The following is a 16926-nucleotide window of genomic DNA, read 5'->3' as shown; positions in this document are numbered from 1 at the left end:
TATACGGGAGCTAGAGAACGGATAGTCGCATGCGGAAAGAGCCAGCTAGCTTACCTAGTACCTACCTTGCTCGTGTATGTATCATCTGCACTCTTTGCTTGCCCTGCCGGTTGTCAACATGCAGACAGCGACACCATACGGGTCGGTCGCAGATATTGATGAGTGGATGAGTTTATCGAGGCAGGGATGCGATGGGATGGGTGTCCAAGTCGTCTCCTGCGTCATGGTTTGCAAGTCCGAGTCGCTGTGAGCCGGTGGCCGCGGGTCGCACCACGAACAGCACGGTCAATGACGAACAGCTCGATCGGGTGTGGAGGAAGTCCTGCTCCTTCGCATCTCCAGTATTGATGTCGTCGGCTCAGTCCAAGACCTGGTCAAACGGCTAATGCATGAGGCATATTGCAGACTACGCCATCCTGCCGGTATGCAGAAGGGCGGCGGCCAAAGCTAGCGACATGGAGTCGTCTCCAGCCCTAGGATAATGGAGCCTAGGGAAGGAAGCCGTAGCGCATCGGGCCCGAATCGATTCAATTATGGGGCAGGGGCGCAGGAGGAACATTAGAGGGGCACATTCTATTTCCAGCTTACTTACATGTAAGTAAGTACTTACAGCAAGGAACTTTTGGTGGACGAGGTGCTGGTGGGGCTTTGGGATCAAGAGTCCAGACTCAGACTTCAAAGCCTCAATGACGGGGAGGACTGCGAGTCATGGAAACATGCAACTCGGGCAATGCCTGATTGGGGTGGCCAGTGCAGACGGATACCTCTATCACCATTGTCGGGAATCAATCGAGTGGTTGTTTGGTCAAGCCCTTTGGCCAATGAAGGTGTTTCGATGATCGTGACACGAAATCTCGGGACGTATTATCTGTTTAGGTAATTTGGCTGGCATCAGAACTAACACCGAGGACAGTGATGAATTCCACCGACGACCTGAGGACCTTTGGGTCTACGTGCGCAGCGCAGGGATCCATACTACCGGGTCAACATGCCCCCAGATTCGGCGGCTGACATTCAGTCGGCAGGTTCCTGGTCCCTTGCGTTCCTGGCTTTTGCCTTTTGGGGCTCTGGGGCTTTGTTTATGCTTTTCCTGCCGTTGACCGTTCTCAGCCACCACGTCCCAGTATCGGCTATCCTTCCTTGCATCAAATACCTTGCAACCCCCAAAAAGCCATGCCTTAGGTACTATACTGAGCCTGCGCATCTACGCTACAAGCAACACCCAGCAACTTTGCAATGTAAAACAAGAACAGAAGAAGCAAAAAAGATGATGTAAATGACGACAGCATGACTCGCTCCTGTCCGAACGCCTCAGGTGCCTGGCTATGTACTATCCGTTTGCAGAAGCACGATGTCACCCCCGCGTATCTGAAATAGATAATACCTCAAGTATTACTATTTTATAGTTCGGCGTCTAAAACACCTGGGTATCATGCTGACTTTTGATCTCGCCCAATACGATTTGGCCGACGTCACTAGTCGGCCCCAAAACTTGCTTGCCTTCTCCTTGTTGTCGAAGCCCCCGCTGAGCCTGTTTTAGGGCCATAGATGCCGACTTCTCTGCGCGGGCAGCACGGCACGGCACAAACTGCTCGAATTGGGAAACTGAAGTACCTGGAGAGAGGACGAGATAAACACATCATATCATATCTTGGCACTGATGATTTTCTCCTTTTGGGCTACATTAACATGATCTCGTGATGGCATATTTAGAACGCCAGCAGCGTTAAACTCAAGGATAGCGTTGCATCAAGCTATCGTTCTCGCCGACATACATACGAATAAAATAGATGGCCATGTCGTTGCCATTTGCCCATTACCCATCGCCCTTGGAAGAAGAGCCGGTCTTTGCACCAAGCCAGTCGTTACGCGCGAGCTCAGGGATGATGCTGGTAGCCGCTAAGCGCGGTTCCCAGGCACAGGAGGAATCTTTGTCTCCTCTGCTGCTGGGCGAAAGACAGGCAAGACATGTAAGCTGCATCTGGGCCGCAGTAATCGCGACCCCAAAATTGGACACACATGCACACACGCACAAATGCATCCTTACTTGCAGCCACCTCTCCCCGTGTCTGCGTCTTCGTGAGAGAACTACCCTAATCGGCCCATTCCAGGCGGTGGCCATCCGTTTTACGTTAGGACAGTTCTTTGTTGATCCACCGCCTCGGGATCCTTCTCCTGGTTCTTTAGGAAAGGGGTGAGTGAAGGTGGTAGAGGGGAGTGTTGATAGACGCCATAATCTATTCTCCATTGTTGCCTGTGCTGTTTGCTGACGAGTCTAGACGCCTATAGGACACCGCCCGTATTGGCCGTATCAGAAGGGCAAAAGGTCCCTCCTCCGCTTACACATAACGGGCCGCAGCCCTAGCCGGCTGATCGATCCTGTATTGCTTGCAGCACAGGAACGAAAGCCACGCAAACACGCGGGGATGGGGACTCTTTGGGGTCTAGTGGAGAGAAGGGGGCACTTTTCTTTTTGTAGCCAAGGCCGCGATCGAAAGGATTCCGAGCTGAGCTAATAACTCTTCTCCATTCCTGTCGAGACCATGCTTGCGTCGTAGTCCTCCGATGGTGACGCAATCCACTTCATGGTTGGGGGTCGAGGCTAAGCATTTTCTCCCTCAAATCGGCGCGTGGGGAGCAAAGATGACATTCGGCATTACTCATCAGATGCATTCTGTCAGCAACCCGCCTGGCGCCTTTGCCTGATGTTTCAGTTGGGGGTAAAGGAGAGCCACTTTCTTGTGGTGGTTTGTGGGCCTTGGTGATGGCGCTGGCGGTTAGGTAGGTCGACCTTATGGGCCGCCGCAGTTCCTGCGTTCCTGCACCGGATCCAGGCTGATGCCAAACTTGATCAGGGGCGGGCGCCTCGTTGGGGGCTCTTCTTTCGAGCAAGCAGTGTGTGGTCATCCATCATGGTCACACAACTTGCCTGGGCTGAGCGTGTCTTTCCTATCGGGCTCTTTAGGAGATATGGCTTGCTTCCGGACACGGTACGAAAGCCTCGTTCTTTGCATATAGTTTTCAGCTCAACGGCGTTGATCCGAGGCGAGCGGACAGCTCAGCTCAGCTCAGGCACAGGGTGCAGCAGTTTGATTCAAAACAAGGACAGTCTTCTACTGAAAAGGCACAGATTTCAAATATCCCCAGAATATTAATCGTTGAACTGTCTGCTTGGTTATGGCTGTCGTCGCAAAAAGTGACAATAGCGGCGCTGTCCGAACTTTCCGTATACGCGTCACATCAAGGAAAGCTTTGTCGAGACATCCTTCCAGGCAGCCGAGACCCTGAGTGAGGAGCCAAGTCAATTACAGTATAGTATCATCCTGTGTATCGATACTGGCAACCGTATATCAAGACTGTGTCACCTATTCGCTTTCGCTTTCGAATGGCCAACAAGGCACGCAATCACATCACTATAACTTGATTTCCTTCCACAAAGTTGAGGCATGCCGAGTTTATATTAATATATATCGACACATTGTAGACAGTATGTTCGCAGTGGTGGCGATACATGTTTCCAATGACTTTGCTTGCGGCAAGCTCAGGGTAGCCAAGCACGAACACAACAAGTTATCCAACTCCGAACCATATACCGGGGTGCAAATAGTGTATGTACGCATGTGCGTGTGTGATACTGAATCCACACAATCCCTCAACAGAAAAAAAGCACTTTGGGTTCCCATTGACTCCATGGGCGCCGAAAATATTATGCATTTACTCCAAACACCTAAGCCCCAGAGGCAAGATGTCATATTCCTCTTTATAAATGAATCCAAATCGGGCAACAGGATTCCACATGGTTTGATCCTGGCAATGGTCTAGATCGCAGCTGGAACCCTATCATAACGACTTTCCGGAACTCCTCTGTATATCCGGTAGCCTTTCATCAGTCTCAGAAGGACTGCCCATCAATTTGGGATTAGACCGTAAACTCCGAGTGTTGCCTTACACCATCCTGAAAGGCTATCCATCTAGAAACAGGATATGTCGCAATGTAAAGTTATGTATGTGATACAAAGCCCGTCCCACAGAGGGAAGTGGTTCACAAGGCTAAGAAGGGGCTTTTCATCACAAGGTGTGTGTATATGTACAAGGGAAGATGTCGTTGTCGACCGGCAGGGCGTGCATGAGAATCGGTTCCGATAGATATTGCAGGGTGATAGGAAGAGCTCCCATCAGATGGTCTCACTCTTCTTTCACGCCAGGATCTCGTTGTCCTTGCGCATCTGGCGAGAAGTAGAAGTGCGGAGGAAGCCGGACGCCGCGTTCTGCGGCACATGGACGTACTTCTTCTCAGGCATCGGCGCTGGGCTGTGGTTGTTTTCCGAATCGCTCGGGAGACTGCTCGAGCACAGGGCGCACCAGCAATTGTAAAGGAAAGCTCCGAACCTGGCAGGGTTGGCCCCGTGTTGCACCGTTGAGGTTCCGGACATGATGATGCGTAGTAGGTGGGTAGTAGTAGCTGGTAGGTAAACTCCGGGTGAGGACCGAGAGCGAATGGATTAGTTGTTAAAAGTAGGTGGTGTCTTGGATGGTTATGCTGTAATGCTCTTGATTAAAGCAAGGAGTGAGGTTAAATATTAAGGAGAGAAAGTCGTTATCATATATAGCCGTTCAGGTTTTGAGAAGACTGTTTGTTTCATTGACGTGTATAAAACAATAGAACAAGAGATGTATCCAATGACAGAAAAATAAACGCCATTGTCGGCCGATATAAAGAGTCTCAGCACTCTTTGTTTTGAGTTCGAGGCAAGGGAGTCAACGAGTAAGTGGGATCTGCCAGATGATCGCCACCCGAGAAGCCCAAGTCTCAGACAATAGAGCCTCACTAGCCGCTACCCAACCCCAGCTGAACCTCCATCAGCAGAAGACGGCCAACGACTTTGAACGCCCGTAATGGTCGGTGTTTGCCTCTAGTCAGTATGATTGTAGTGAGCTCCTCCAACCCCTCACCATCGTTCGGGGACAAGAGTTAGGTCTAGACTACTTTGAACGAGGACAAAAAGTACTGGCCAGATGAGGAACGTGAAGTCGAACACCTTATTTTCGGCGCCAACGCCCGAAAGGAGGGCATCCCGGTGGACGGACACCGCTCGAACGGCCCTATATGTCCCAGCTCCATCGAAAGACACCTACGTTCGACCCATAAGGGCTTCCTAGTGGCAGACACCCACACTGTCGGTACTGGTGCTTCGGGCTTCACCAAGTTTGTGGCGGAGCAAGCCGCCATTGTCGTCGCCCTCGCCAGCCAATCTGAAGCCAGAGCAAACAAGTCGTTGATGGACTAGTCTCCTACAAGCTACCGAAGGAAGCAGCCTCGCGTAATGATGTGATCTCAAAACGGCATGGTCCCTTCAGCTGCTACTGCCCCGCCGTCTGGTCTGTTGAGCTAGCCAGGCTGGCTAAAAGGTCTCAGGGTTCAGCTGTATGCAAGTCGCTACCTAGTGATGCCACGCAACCACCGCGATGCAAACAGATGCTGGGTGACGAGCCGGCAGACTGGATGCTTCAAATCATCGGCCATCTTGATATATAGTGCTAATCGATGCACTGTCGGCTTATCAGCTGACAGATCTCACAATTGCTTTTTCTGCCCAAAGCATTGAGACTTACATAATTCTAAATGGCTCACAACGGGAAGATATCGATCATCCCTAGACATCAGACATTGAAAAATTACAGCGGCCACGGGTTAGCTGGGGTAGAAGAGGGCAACTCGTAGCTAGTGTGTGCCTTGAATATGGCGTGTCGTTCGCGTCGGCCTAGCCTTTCAGCATTTCCTAGCGATACTAGAAAAAGGGCACATAAGCCAAGGCCACACCCCGAAGCGAAGCAATAAGGATAAACACAAGGCGGTCGATGACGAGGGGGCTGTGGTTTTTCGTCCATGGTAATACTGTGATCTCAGTGGCCTTGATAGCGCAGAAATGAAGAGTTCATGACTTAATGTTGCCGTGACCTTAACGGTCAACGCAGTGAGGCATGGGCAGAATATCGCCAAATCCCGCCAATGGCCACTTGGCGAGTCACATCAGAAGATAAAATAACTAGAGTCCTTGTCTAATCTTATTACAAATGGTCGAGCGGGTTGTTGTTCTTTCAACATAGTGGTCAAATTAGCAGCCAATTTGCTGCATTTTTCGGGTTTGTGAAGAACCAGCCAATCAAATGGATCGCTGAGTGACGCCTAAGGAATACAGCTTCAGCTAGGCAGAGTCGGAATATTAATCATTGAGTCAGGCACTGCCGAGCTTGCAAGTCGCCATCATGCCTCAACTAGACCTCTTCCTCCTCATCAGTGTCTATCTCGTCGTCGTCCTGGGCAATGTAGGGTACAAATCGGAAATCAAGAAAGCTGGTAGTGCCACCCTCAACTTCCACCATAAACTGCAGGCTCAACACACCTTGCCCATCTCCACGGAAGCTGACCTTGCTAGCAACGCGCATTGCTTCAGTGGCAGATTTGACCAAGTCGAACTTGAAGCTTTGCGTCCACTTCGTGTCAATCGTGAAGGTGTCGAGGAGGTCACGGCCACTGGTAAAGTCGACACTTGCACTACCCAATGCTCCACCACTGGACAGAGCCAAGTAAGGTGCGTTCGGTGAAGCACTTATAGTGATCCGCGTGGGCGACATGGGTGCTAATTCCGACAGACTGTCCAGAAGCCACTTAGAGTGCATGATGATCTTGAAAGCCAGATCATCACGGTCGAACGGTATATCATCTGGTTGCTCGGGTGTATAAGTGACCATGTTACAACGGGTCTTCACGCCCGTCTCTTCAAGTATGATGCTGAGAGGTGAGCCATCCTCTTCGTAGAGGAGGCAACATGTTCCCGGTACCCCAAGTGTTTGGTGGCTAAAGGCATCAGGGCGGTAGTTCCGTAAGTTGCTTCTATAAGGCTCTGCATCTGCTTTGGCTTGCTTGGCCGCCACATCTGATGCCCCAAAGATTTGCAGTGCCTCCAAGAACGCGGCTAGGTTGATCTGGAATTGGGGGGAGCGCTCCGTCTTCGTTCTCCGCCAAGTTCAGGGTGTAAGTAGTAAACAACTCCTTGTCTAAGAACGCTACGCCTACAAGAAAAGTAGAAAAAAGTTAGGTGACTACTCCTGGACTTTCAAGAGACATCCGCCTATAGGGATCCTACCTTGCATGACTCGAGAATGGTCCGCGGCAAACCGGATGCCATCCTGTGTGATCTGGACGTGGACTTTTGCTGTGAAGCTGATGCACTTTAGCAACTGGTAGATCTGCCTTGTCGAGCTGGCGATGGCCTTGAATAATGGCGGCTGCGGGGAACCCGATCGTACGGAGGACGCCATTGTGCGAACGATGGTAAGGGCGGAATCGACAGGGTCCAGCCAAGGGGTCTCAGGAGCTTTTCCAGCCGAGGATCACGAATCAGTGTTGTGTGTTCAAGCAGTTTTGTGCGCCTTAAATCCTCTATGATACAGGCCCACGACGTTCTCGACTTCGCGATGCCTCTTCTTATAGGTTTCTTCTTTAAGCCTTAGACGTAAACTCCCACCGCGCAAAACATGTAGACTGTTCCGACCCTAAAAAAGCGTTAGACGGCCGTGGGGGAGTACCAGATGCATAGAGTAGGGACGACGTACGCTAATGCCAACGAAGCTGGGACACCGAGAAGTGGGATGTTGATGAACGATCGGTCTAGATTCGCGTATGTTAGCAATTGCAGGGCGACACAAGCAGCACCAGAAGGTGAGAAGTTGGACATACTGAGTGCAAAGCCCCCAAATAGGGCAACACCGAGCAGCAGGAGGGTGAAGGCGACGGTGAATTGGGTGTCTTTTCCGACCGTAGGCTGAAATGGAGTGCCAGGTGCGGTGGCCCAGATCTCGCGAAGTTGAGAATCCATGAATGTGGACAGACGAATCGCCGCAGGAACGAGGGGCGCGAAAAGGCCGATTGAAGGAGAGATTCTGTGCTTGCAGACTAGACGGATGTATGCAACAAGAACACTGAAGGCTGCTTTTCAAGAATCCGGGGGAGATGGCGGATGTGGAAGTTGTTGGACGTGACACAAGTTTCTGGTGATCATCGAATTGCCAGAAGCTTGAGCTGTCCTCAATTCAATTGAATCGATGCATGCTGGCTGCAAGGGTAGGTACTTGCCCATGGGTACCTGGATGGATCATCACAATCGCGCCTGCGGAAGTTCGGATTGGGGATGCGCGCAGTAGCACTTGAGCACGGCCCCACCGATTGTGAGGTACGTATCGATGTGGAAGATTGATTGGCCGTAGTCCGTACTTTCCCATTGAAGACTGATGGTCTCATCCTCCAATCATTGGCCATCCTGAAGGCTTGGTTCCAATTCTTTCCGCGTCTCTGTCCCGCGCTTATCATCAGCCTTAGCGGATTTACCTCCACACGTTTCACTCGGTCCCGCTTACGTATCTGCATGCTCTCCCTGAAGTCGTGTCGCAACGCACGAAGCGCATCCAAGTAACTAACCCCGGATCCCAGATGCCTTCATGATGGTCAAGGACGAGAGTAAGCCGATTTCCCCTCAGCATGGCGCGATCCAACCGTCCTTGCGATCGACTAACCGAATGTTTGTACTCCAGATGGCAAGCGCAAGGCCAGCGACGAGCCTTCGTCGCCAACGGCCAACAAGAAGACGAAGCTCAGCGATGAGCCTTCCGAACCGGACAAGGCCAAAGAGCCGGCCATGAAGCCCATCCCGTTCCCTGAGAAGGTGAATACCACCCTTTCCGTCGAAATAACGGTCTTGCTAACATGTAGCCCCCGAAGCCTGCGGTCATCGAGGAACGCGAAGGTGACATAGAGTTCCGAGTCGTCAACAACGATAACAAGCGCGAGTCTCTCATCATCTTGACCGGCCTCAAATGCATCTTTCAGAAACAGCTTCCCAAGATGCCCAAAGACTATATCGCGCGACTTGTATACGATCGAACACACTTGTCCATAGCTATCGTCAAAAAGCCGCTCGAAGTGGTCGGCGGAATCACATATCGGCCGTTCAAGGGTCGCCAGTTCGCCGAAATCGTCTTCTGTGCCATTAGTAGTGACCAGCAGGTGAAGGGCTACGGCGCACATCTCATGTCGCACTTGAAGGATTACGTCAAGGCCACGAGCGATGTCATGCATTTCCTCACATATGCTGACAACTACGCTATCGGGTACTTTAAGAAACAGGGCTTTACGAAAGAGATCACACTCCCGAAATCCGTTTGGATGGGATACATCAAGGATTACGAAGGCGGTACGATCATGCAATGCTCCATGCTCCCTCGAGTACGTTATCTGGAGATGGGCCGAATGTTGCTCAAGCAGAAGGAATGCGTGCACGCCAAGATCCGCGCATTCTCCAAATCGCACGTCATACACCAGCCGCCCAAGGAGTGGAAGAGCGGCGTCACGTCGATAGATCCCCTCTCTATCAGTGCGATTCGCGAGTCGGGTTGGTCGCCAGACATGGACGAGCTAGCCCGGCAACCTCGCCACGGCCCCAACTACAACCAGCTCCTGCACCTGTTGAACGACTTGCAGAACCACCAGTCTGCTTGGCCCTTCTTGATGCCTGTAAATAAGGACGACGTTGCAGACTATTACGATGTCATCAAGGAGCCCATGGACCTATCCACCATGGAGGCCAAGCTTGAGGCTGACCAGTACGAGACGCCCGAGGCCTTCATTAAGGATGCCAGGCTCGTTTTTGACAACTGCCGCAAGTACAACAACGAGACCACACCCTACGCCAAGAGTGCGAACAAGCTGGAGCGATATATGTGGCAGCAGATCAAGGCCATTCCCGAGTGGTCGCACCTGGAACCTTAGGAGGGTGTCCATTTGCCGGCACCCCGCGCGAGCGGCGGGAGAAGAAAGAAGGGCGGTTGAGAGGGGACCGCACAAGGTTCCGATGGCAGTATGACGATATCATTTTCCATTTTTAAGGGACACGGACGAGACTTACCCACGCAGAGAGAAAGCAAGCCAGACAATAAGGCAATGAAAAATTGGGCGTTAGGGGGAAGCGAAGCATAAGCGCGTTACAAGGGTTTTGGTTGGTCGATTACGTAGAAAACGGCCTCGCGAGGCTGGCCGGCTCGGCGTTCAGGTGGCTTTTGCATTGAAAATGACATGATGGTATCTAATACCACTATTGCACAATACCTCAAATATACATACACACACACACTGATACCACAGTACATACTTATTTATTCTCTCCAGTTGGGGCCGTTTCAGTACCACGACTCAGATATGTGTCCAAGCAGAATCATAACCCCCCCTACACATGAACAATGGTTCGACAATGCCTAAACTCTGATAGCTCTCGTAAGTTCGCGAGAAGGCCTGGGGGTTTTCCAGGCATTTTGGTGGGACCAAGTACCAGAGTCCGGTCTCGGGGCTTCTTTCAGTCGTCCCAAGCCCATGCTGACGATGACTTCACTTCTCATGTCCTAGACAAGTACTTACTCGCCCGTCCAGGGAGTCGACGCAGCCAAGCCTTTGGGGCACGCAGTATCATGTAATGCCAAGGAACGTGCGTAGCAGAATCTATCTACGCTGTACTCTGTATCACGTAGGATACAAGCAGAACTTCTCAAGGGGGCCAGTCAGCTGCTTGATTAAAGCCATTTGTTTCATTTGTTTCATGCAATTCGTTCCCAACGCCGCTATTCTATGAGTAGTAAACTAAAAAGACAAAAGACAAAAAAGCACGCCTTACTAATTGAGAGCAATCCCCGCCGCATCCGTAGATGATTAAAAAACAAAAAGCTATTGCAACGCCCCCCTTGGTCTGCGTATACGAGACCATGTGATATTGGTCGCCCATTTTCTGAATAGAATCGCTGTACCCAACGCCAACCTGTGCCTGTAACCCGCTCGATATGGAGAAGAAGTCGGGGTGGAGGAGCTCAGGTGGGACAATGGGCGCCGCCATGTCATTTCTAGTGTGCCTATTGATTGATGAATAGATAGTTGCACAATCGTCAAGATCGCGAAAAAACAAGAGTATGTATGTTCAATGCCCACGCACTGAATGTATGTGTAAAAAAGGGGCCTGGGGTATCTGATAGAAAGGAACAAGGATCGAAGAAGACCGTCGCAGTTCGCCGCCGAGTGCCAATGGCCGCAACTGTCTTGTTTACGCATTCGGCTGGGCGGTGAGGCGCACAGTCTCGGTGCTCGTACCAGAGCTGGCCTCGCCGACAGGCAGTCGCAGATTGCCGACGGTGCGTCTCCACGACGTTGGCTGTGGCGGCACCGAGTTTCGCGGCGCCGTCGTCGAGCTGCTGGGTTCCAAAGCGGGCATGCCCGCGTCGGCCGCCGCGACCTCGCTCGCCAAAGTCCGTCGCATCAGCTGCTCGCGGATGGACGGGGGCACGGCGTTCCACTGTCCGGCGCGGGCCGCGTTCAGGACGTGGGTGACGGGGATCTGCTGCTGGTGGCGGGCGAGGGTGGGCGACTGCTGCATCGTCTGGCCCGAGAGGAACGGGAGCTCCCCGGAGTCAATGGCGTTCTTCAACCACTGTTCCCACTCTTCGTCAAGGGGCTCCGACGTGTCGGCACCGGCCTCGCGGCGCGCCGTTCGCTCGAGAAGGCGCTGGTTGAGAGCGATACCTATCGACTCCATCTCGCCGTCGCTGTCCTCCTCGCCTTCCATGTCATCGTCCGCGTTTTCGGTGGTATCTCCCGCCTCCGCTTCTACACCTGCGGTCCGTTCGTCGTTCGGGGAAGTAGTGGCAGTAGTCGGCCGGTTCTCGGGGGGCACCCATTCAGACATGCCTTCATCCGCAGTATCCCTGATAATGATACCGGAATCGCGCTCGAACCGCTCTTTTGCCCACTTCGTGCCTTCCCATTTCGTCAGGTTGGAGATCTCGGAATTTGTCAGTCGCAGGCCGTCGAACGCCCGGAACAGCCGTCGGTGCCAGGGCCAGCGACTGAGCCGTATGCGGTGAATGTGGTGGCAGTAGTCTAAGCCCGGGTACTTGGCCTCCTGGGTGTCCAGGTGGCCGTAGAACGAGTGGACTTCCTGGCGGACTTCGAGAATGAGGTGACGGTGAAGCAGGGCGTGGAAGTTTTGCGGATCCGAGGCCCGGGGCTTCGTAAACATGTACTCGTACACGAGCTGGTCAATGGGACGGCCCTTCATCTTGTCGGTTGGCTAACACTCTCCGATATCGGGCTCAGGGGCAAGACCAAGGCCGTCTTTGGTTTGCAGGGCGGATTGAATGCGTGAAAGTCGTGTGGATTGTATGATAGTGAGACAGCAGAAATGCGAAGACAGCGCAGTCAGACGTTTTGGCACCACAGTAGCTCGGCCTTGCTTTCTCCCGTCGGGTTGTCAGGTCGATTTTCGTCGAAAACAAAATGCCCATCCGCCGAAGGAAAAGGTTTGGGGCCCAGTTCGGTTGGGGAAACCAGTGTCGATTTAGTTTTAGATTCGTGGAGGAAAGACTCAGGTGGCGCGAGGCTTGCTCCTCTGCGTCTGTGGTCGGTGGAAGCTAAAGTTCGTAGCAGAGTTGAGTTGAGGAAATAGCAAGAAGGCGGGAGAGAATAGCGACCGATCCCTTATTTCGTTCCAAGGCAACTACCAGCGAACGGAGCGAGTGGTGGGTGGATGTGATGTGATGCAGCGAGTCGTAAGATTGCAGGATAAGCAAGTGTGTATGCAATGATGGGGAGGTATGAAACCGTGGTTGGGGCGGCAATGCTGGCTGTTGTTGCTATTCGAGAAAAAAAGGGAAAAACGTGTCAGACGGCGGGAGGACGAGAAGTCGATGGAAAGAAAGAAAGGGACGGAATTCAATTCTGGGACGATCTGTAATTAGAACATGGGAAAACTGGACTGCGGTGCCATCTATCGGCTCGGCGCCTTACATCCATCCAGTCCAGTCGTTAGGTACCGTCGTGGCCCCCTGTTTGGCCCTGTCCTGACCTGTCCTGTCGTGGCCTGGCCTGCCCCCAATGCAATGCGGCTAAGGATGCCTGCTTTGGATTTACACATACTAACAGCGCTAGGTGCGCCTTAACCTACGACCTTCTGCACCCAGCCTGATAGAGCACGGCCGGCCTACATGGTCCTGATTCCTGCCGGCTAGCCCTGGGGAGGCGCGTGGGAAAGTTCCAGCCAGCTCTTTATTTCAAGGGAGCAAGGTGCGACGCAGGCCGCCGCGCCGCATGGAGTCGACTTGTCAGGCCCCAGGCCCTAGCACTAGACCGGTTGGTGACACGGGGCTTGGAAACGGGCTGGAAGCATCGGGAAAAAAGGTGCCCAGATGCATTTCTCCCTCCACCTAATAATTATTCTACATATAGAGTATCAGCAGAATAAGCCCGAAGATACACAGAACGTTAACGTGACCTCGATGGCTGGCGATGGAGGACGGGGGCAGCCTGTGATGCACGAGATGGCTGGTGACAAAGTGGATAATCAGCGACAACGGAGTTGATAGCTAGCTGGCTGGCTCATTACGAACCGACTCCGGCTCCATGGCTGTATTGAAAATATGACAAGTACGGGCATACTATATGGAGGTCGAATGTTGCTGATCTACTTCAATGTCATATATATACATGTATATATCACCCGACTGGTCACAGAACCCTGCCGCCTACATAGTTGACCTGACTGGCTTCTCTCACTTGCGTTCTCAATAAACTCAACATAAGCGAGCGGCACCGCTGGGAGCGTGTTCCTGGTAGACAGCGGCAACCCCGAAACTGCGCTGATCAAACTGTCCGAGAAGAAAAAGAAAAGAAAAGACCCCAAGCACGCATTGGATCGGGCTGTTTGAGTTGGCGGCTACCTGTTAGTGCTGTATGCCAGTAGATCAATGTCATTCAAACCCAACCTTCTTCTCTGCTTCTGCTTCTTCGTTTCCTGCATGCAGTACAACATAGGAGGTGTATCGTAGGTACTTAACCTACCCAGGGACATGCAGTGGGACACGGGTGTGTAAAGCGGAGCCACACCCAGATCCTGTCCCCGGATTCCGTTTTATCAAGGGTCTTTCCCGCCGACTGGACAGGAGATCAAGTTGGTTAGGCCTGCCTCGCACAGTACCTACATACACAGCTGCGGCAAACTACATGCTACATACGGAGAGGCTCAGGTTGTGCCACCCACCGCAGGTTTACAACCACCGATCGGATGGACACTCTCTACTCTCTCTATCTCTCTCCTTCCTTCTCTTTCTCTCTTTCTCTCTATGGGTGTATCTTTGAAAGTCCGGCAGAGCCACTTTGCTCAGCCTTGCGTGCAAGTAAGTGCTGCGAGACCGAGCTATATCCGGCGTTTACCATTAGGTACATAAGGTGGGTACATGTATGTACTTACCTTATGTATTATGCAGGTAGGGTTGCCTGTACGTCCAGCCTGGCATCCCCACTCAGAATATTCGATGCAGACCGCCTCTTTTTCGTTCTTTTTGCTTTCTTCTGAAAAGGACCCATCACATGCACATATGTCGGGCTGGGTATAGCTATACCGAACCGGGATTGGTCACGATTCTAGCACTCTACATCTGCAGGGCAGCCTTCATTGGCCTTCGACCCTGATTGATGATTGTCACTTTTATTTGATACTCCGTCAAAGATGCGGGACTGGTTCCCTGGCATCGCCAAAGTGTTCAACGCTTCCCACAACCCAGCCAACCCATTTACGCGCCACTGGCATACAGACATGTGTACAGCTATCTACCCAATGTATCCGTATGAGGCAGATATGCGCCAGCTGCTCCCATGGTTCCCGCCAACACATATTTTATTTCCGTCCTCGTCTTTCTCCCATGTGACTCCAACGTCAACAAACCCCACAGTCCACCCAGGAACCATTCGAAGGCTTATAGATTCACGCATCTCCATGACCTCATCCATTGCTTGAGCAAAATACTCTGGAAATGACAATACTAGGTGAGCTTGATCACCGAGAATGTGGGCCGACCAAATATCGAAAATGCTTATAGCAGATAAGGAACACTGGTCGGTCCCAATTGAAAGTGGTTGGAATGATACACGGTAAGCTTTGGCCACCAGCTGGTCGCGAAACAAGTGTGTATGTCGAGCGAAGTGGTTTGGCAAGATGTCTCTCCGAGTAGAACCTACAAACCCATTCAGAGATGATATGATTGGCTTGGTCGGTTTCTTTACGCGGCCAAAGATCAAGTAAACACAAGACTACGGGGTTCAGCATTGTGTAGGTAACTATTGGCTGGCTCCCTTTCATCAACCAGCTACGTCACCATAATGTCTTTGGGATCACTTCCAGCAGAGCTTGTGCTACGCATAGCTTCTTTCCTGGGTCAGAGTGGGCTGAACAGCTTGTCACGAGCATGTAACGATTTCGATATAATACTGCGGCCTCAGCTATACTCCAACGACAGGAACGGGGCCCAGAAGGCATTGCTATGGGGCGTTGATGTGGGCGTTGTCGGCACCGTCATGAAGGCCCGGCAAGCAGGTTATGATCTGAACCAAGGTTGGCTTCGCGAACCAGATTCTCACCACGTCAGTGCGATGCCGAAAGAACTGTCGTTCGGGGGAATGGGCCGAGGGATTGGTGTTTCCGCACAGCTCTGGTTCGTGCCATTCGCAATGGTCACCACGCTGTTGCGCGCTACATGATTGATGAAAGAGTTCCGCTAGATGGGCGGACTATCGACAAGACAAACTACTGCAACGCATATCTGCAACCAATTCACCATATAATCTTGGCCGCAGCTGAACAAGCACATGCGCTAGACACGGACGCAGAAAGGGCTCCTTGGCAGGACCTGCTCCTCCATGTCTTGCAGAAGGGAGCAAGCCCCGACAGTCCGGGAATACTGAATGAGGACGCTAGCCGGATTATCACGCCACTTGGTTTGTCGATGCGACCCGGATGCCCATGGGAAATCACACAAATACTGCTGAAGAACGGGGCAGATTCGACTAAGCCGACTGGGTTCTGGGTCTGGCCGGAGACCGTCTCCTGCCAACCCTTTCAGCTAGCATGGCAGCAGCTCTTGGCCGCAGAAGAGTGGCAGTGGGAGTGCCCGGTAGATTGTTTCGAGAAGATATGCCTTCTGCTGAGATGCATGCCCAACCTGGCCTACGTACGTGTCAAAAACGAGCCTCTGCTGCCGTTGCTCTGCTCCCGTGTCAGTCCCCAGCGCCTCAAGTTCTTAAGTATTGTCAAGTCGCGAGGGCAGGGCCTGGACCCGAATAATGCTCACGACCCTTTATTCCGCCTCTTCTCCAACATGTTCAGCACAGACATGGGCCGGACGATACGGAACCCGGGACAGAGAGCGCAGTTCGTCCGCTCGGCGAAAGACATGCTGGAGATCTTGCTCCGCCTGGGGGCCAACCCCGATGTGAACCGGGTCTGGTCCCCTCTCCCTAACATATGTCCCCCTCTACACAACATTTGCATCTCGGGGTACAATGCGCCGCAGTGGGATGGGATCGTCGAGACGCTCGTGGGCTCCGGGGCGCGGCTGGGCCCAGATGTCCGCGGCAGCCGGCCCATGACGCCCTTGCACTGCGTCTGTCTGGCGCGTGGTCCCATCAACCTCAAGCGCCTCGAGAGGTTGCTGCAGCTGGGGTCTCCCGTCAACGCGGTCAGCCCCGGGGGAGGGACCGCCTTGTCTATCCTGCGCCGACGCAATCGAGCCAAACCGAATCCTTCGTTGCCGGCTGGGATGAAGATCCTCAGAAGATACGGCGCTGTCCTTACCGAGAACCTTCCCCAACTAGAAGGAATAGATATCGCTAAACCTGGGAGGAATAAATGTTGCGGATAGGCGAGGCTACGATAGTCTCATGGGTCACTTACTCATGACGCTAGACCAGTACGTAAGTAGTTGGGCACATTTGCTGTGTACTGAACAGTCCCTCTAGTGATTCACCTCAGTACGTACGTTGATATAGAGCACGATACGACA

At 52.5% G+C, this 16926-nt stretch overlaps 6 protein-coding genes across 6 annotated transcripts; 3 read left to right on the top strand and 3 right to left on the bottom strand.

Annotated features, from left to right (window-relative positions):
* Positions 1-4196: 4196 nt before the first annotated feature.
* Positions 4197-4433, bottom strand: PG997_009891 (uncharacterized protein; the record flags this gene model as incomplete). The annotated part of the gene is made up of 1 exon (XM_066814206.1): positions 4197-4433. One exon carries the CDS (start codon positions 4431-4433, stop codon positions 4197-4199), a length of 237 nt encoding a protein of 78 aa, XP_066666168.1.
* A 463-nt stretch (positions 4434-4896) lies between these two features.
* Positions 4897-5288, top strand: PG997_009890 (uncharacterized protein; the record flags this gene model as incomplete). Its single annotated transcript, XM_066814205.1, has 2 exons — positions 4897-4905; positions 4983-5288. 2 exons carry the CDS (start codon positions 4897-4899, stop codon positions 5286-5288), a joined length of 315 nt encoding a protein of 104 aa, XP_066666167.1.
* Positions 5289-6276: 988 nt separating this feature from the next.
* PG997_009889 (uncharacterized protein) lies at positions 6277-7880 on the bottom strand (the record flags this gene model as incomplete). The annotated part of the gene is made up of 5 exons (XM_066814204.1): positions 6277-7018; positions 7109-7290; positions 7530-7557; positions 7618-7672; positions 7742-7880. The coding sequence occupies 5 exons, from the start codon at positions 7878-7880 to the stop codon at positions 6277-6279; spliced, it is 1146 nt and encodes a 381-aa protein (XP_066666166.1).
* A 622-nt stretch (positions 7881-8502) lies between these two features.
* Positions 8503-9826, top strand: PG997_009888 (uncharacterized protein; the record flags this gene model as incomplete). Its single annotated transcript, XM_066814203.1, has 3 exons — positions 8503-8518; positions 8593-8723; positions 8780-9826. The coding sequence occupies 3 exons, from the start codon at positions 8503-8505 to the stop codon at positions 9824-9826; spliced, it is 1194 nt and encodes a 397-aa protein (XP_066666165.1).
* Positions 9827-11141: 1315 nt separating this feature from the next.
* PG997_009887 (uncharacterized protein) lies at positions 11142-12152 on the bottom strand (the record flags this gene model as incomplete). Its single annotated transcript, XM_066814202.1, has 1 exon — positions 11142-12152. The coding sequence occupies one exon, from the start codon at positions 12150-12152 to the stop codon at positions 11142-11144; it is 1011 nt and encodes a 336-aa protein (XP_066666164.1).
* A 3095-nt stretch (positions 12153-15247) lies between these two features.
* PG997_009886 (uncharacterized protein) lies at positions 15248-16785 on the top strand (the record flags this gene model as incomplete). Its single annotated transcript, XM_066814201.1, has 2 exons — positions 15248-15512; positions 15575-16785. 2 exons carry the CDS (start codon positions 15248-15250, stop codon positions 16783-16785), a joined length of 1476 nt encoding a protein of 491 aa, XP_066666163.1.
* Between the last annotated feature and the right edge of the window lie 141 nt (positions 16786-16926).

The sequence above is a fragment of the Apiospora hydei genome (genome assembly GCF_038363865.1).
Source record: "Apiospora hydei strain CBS 114990 chromosome Unknown utg000007l_segment0_segment0, whole genome shotgun sequence".
In the NCBI taxonomy this organism is placed as follows: Eukaryota; Fungi; Ascomycota; class Sordariomycetes; order Amphisphaeriales; family Apiosporaceae; genus Apiospora; species Apiospora hydei.
Note: the sequence above shows the minus strand (reverse complement) of the source record. Positions and strands in the feature narration are given on the sequence as shown.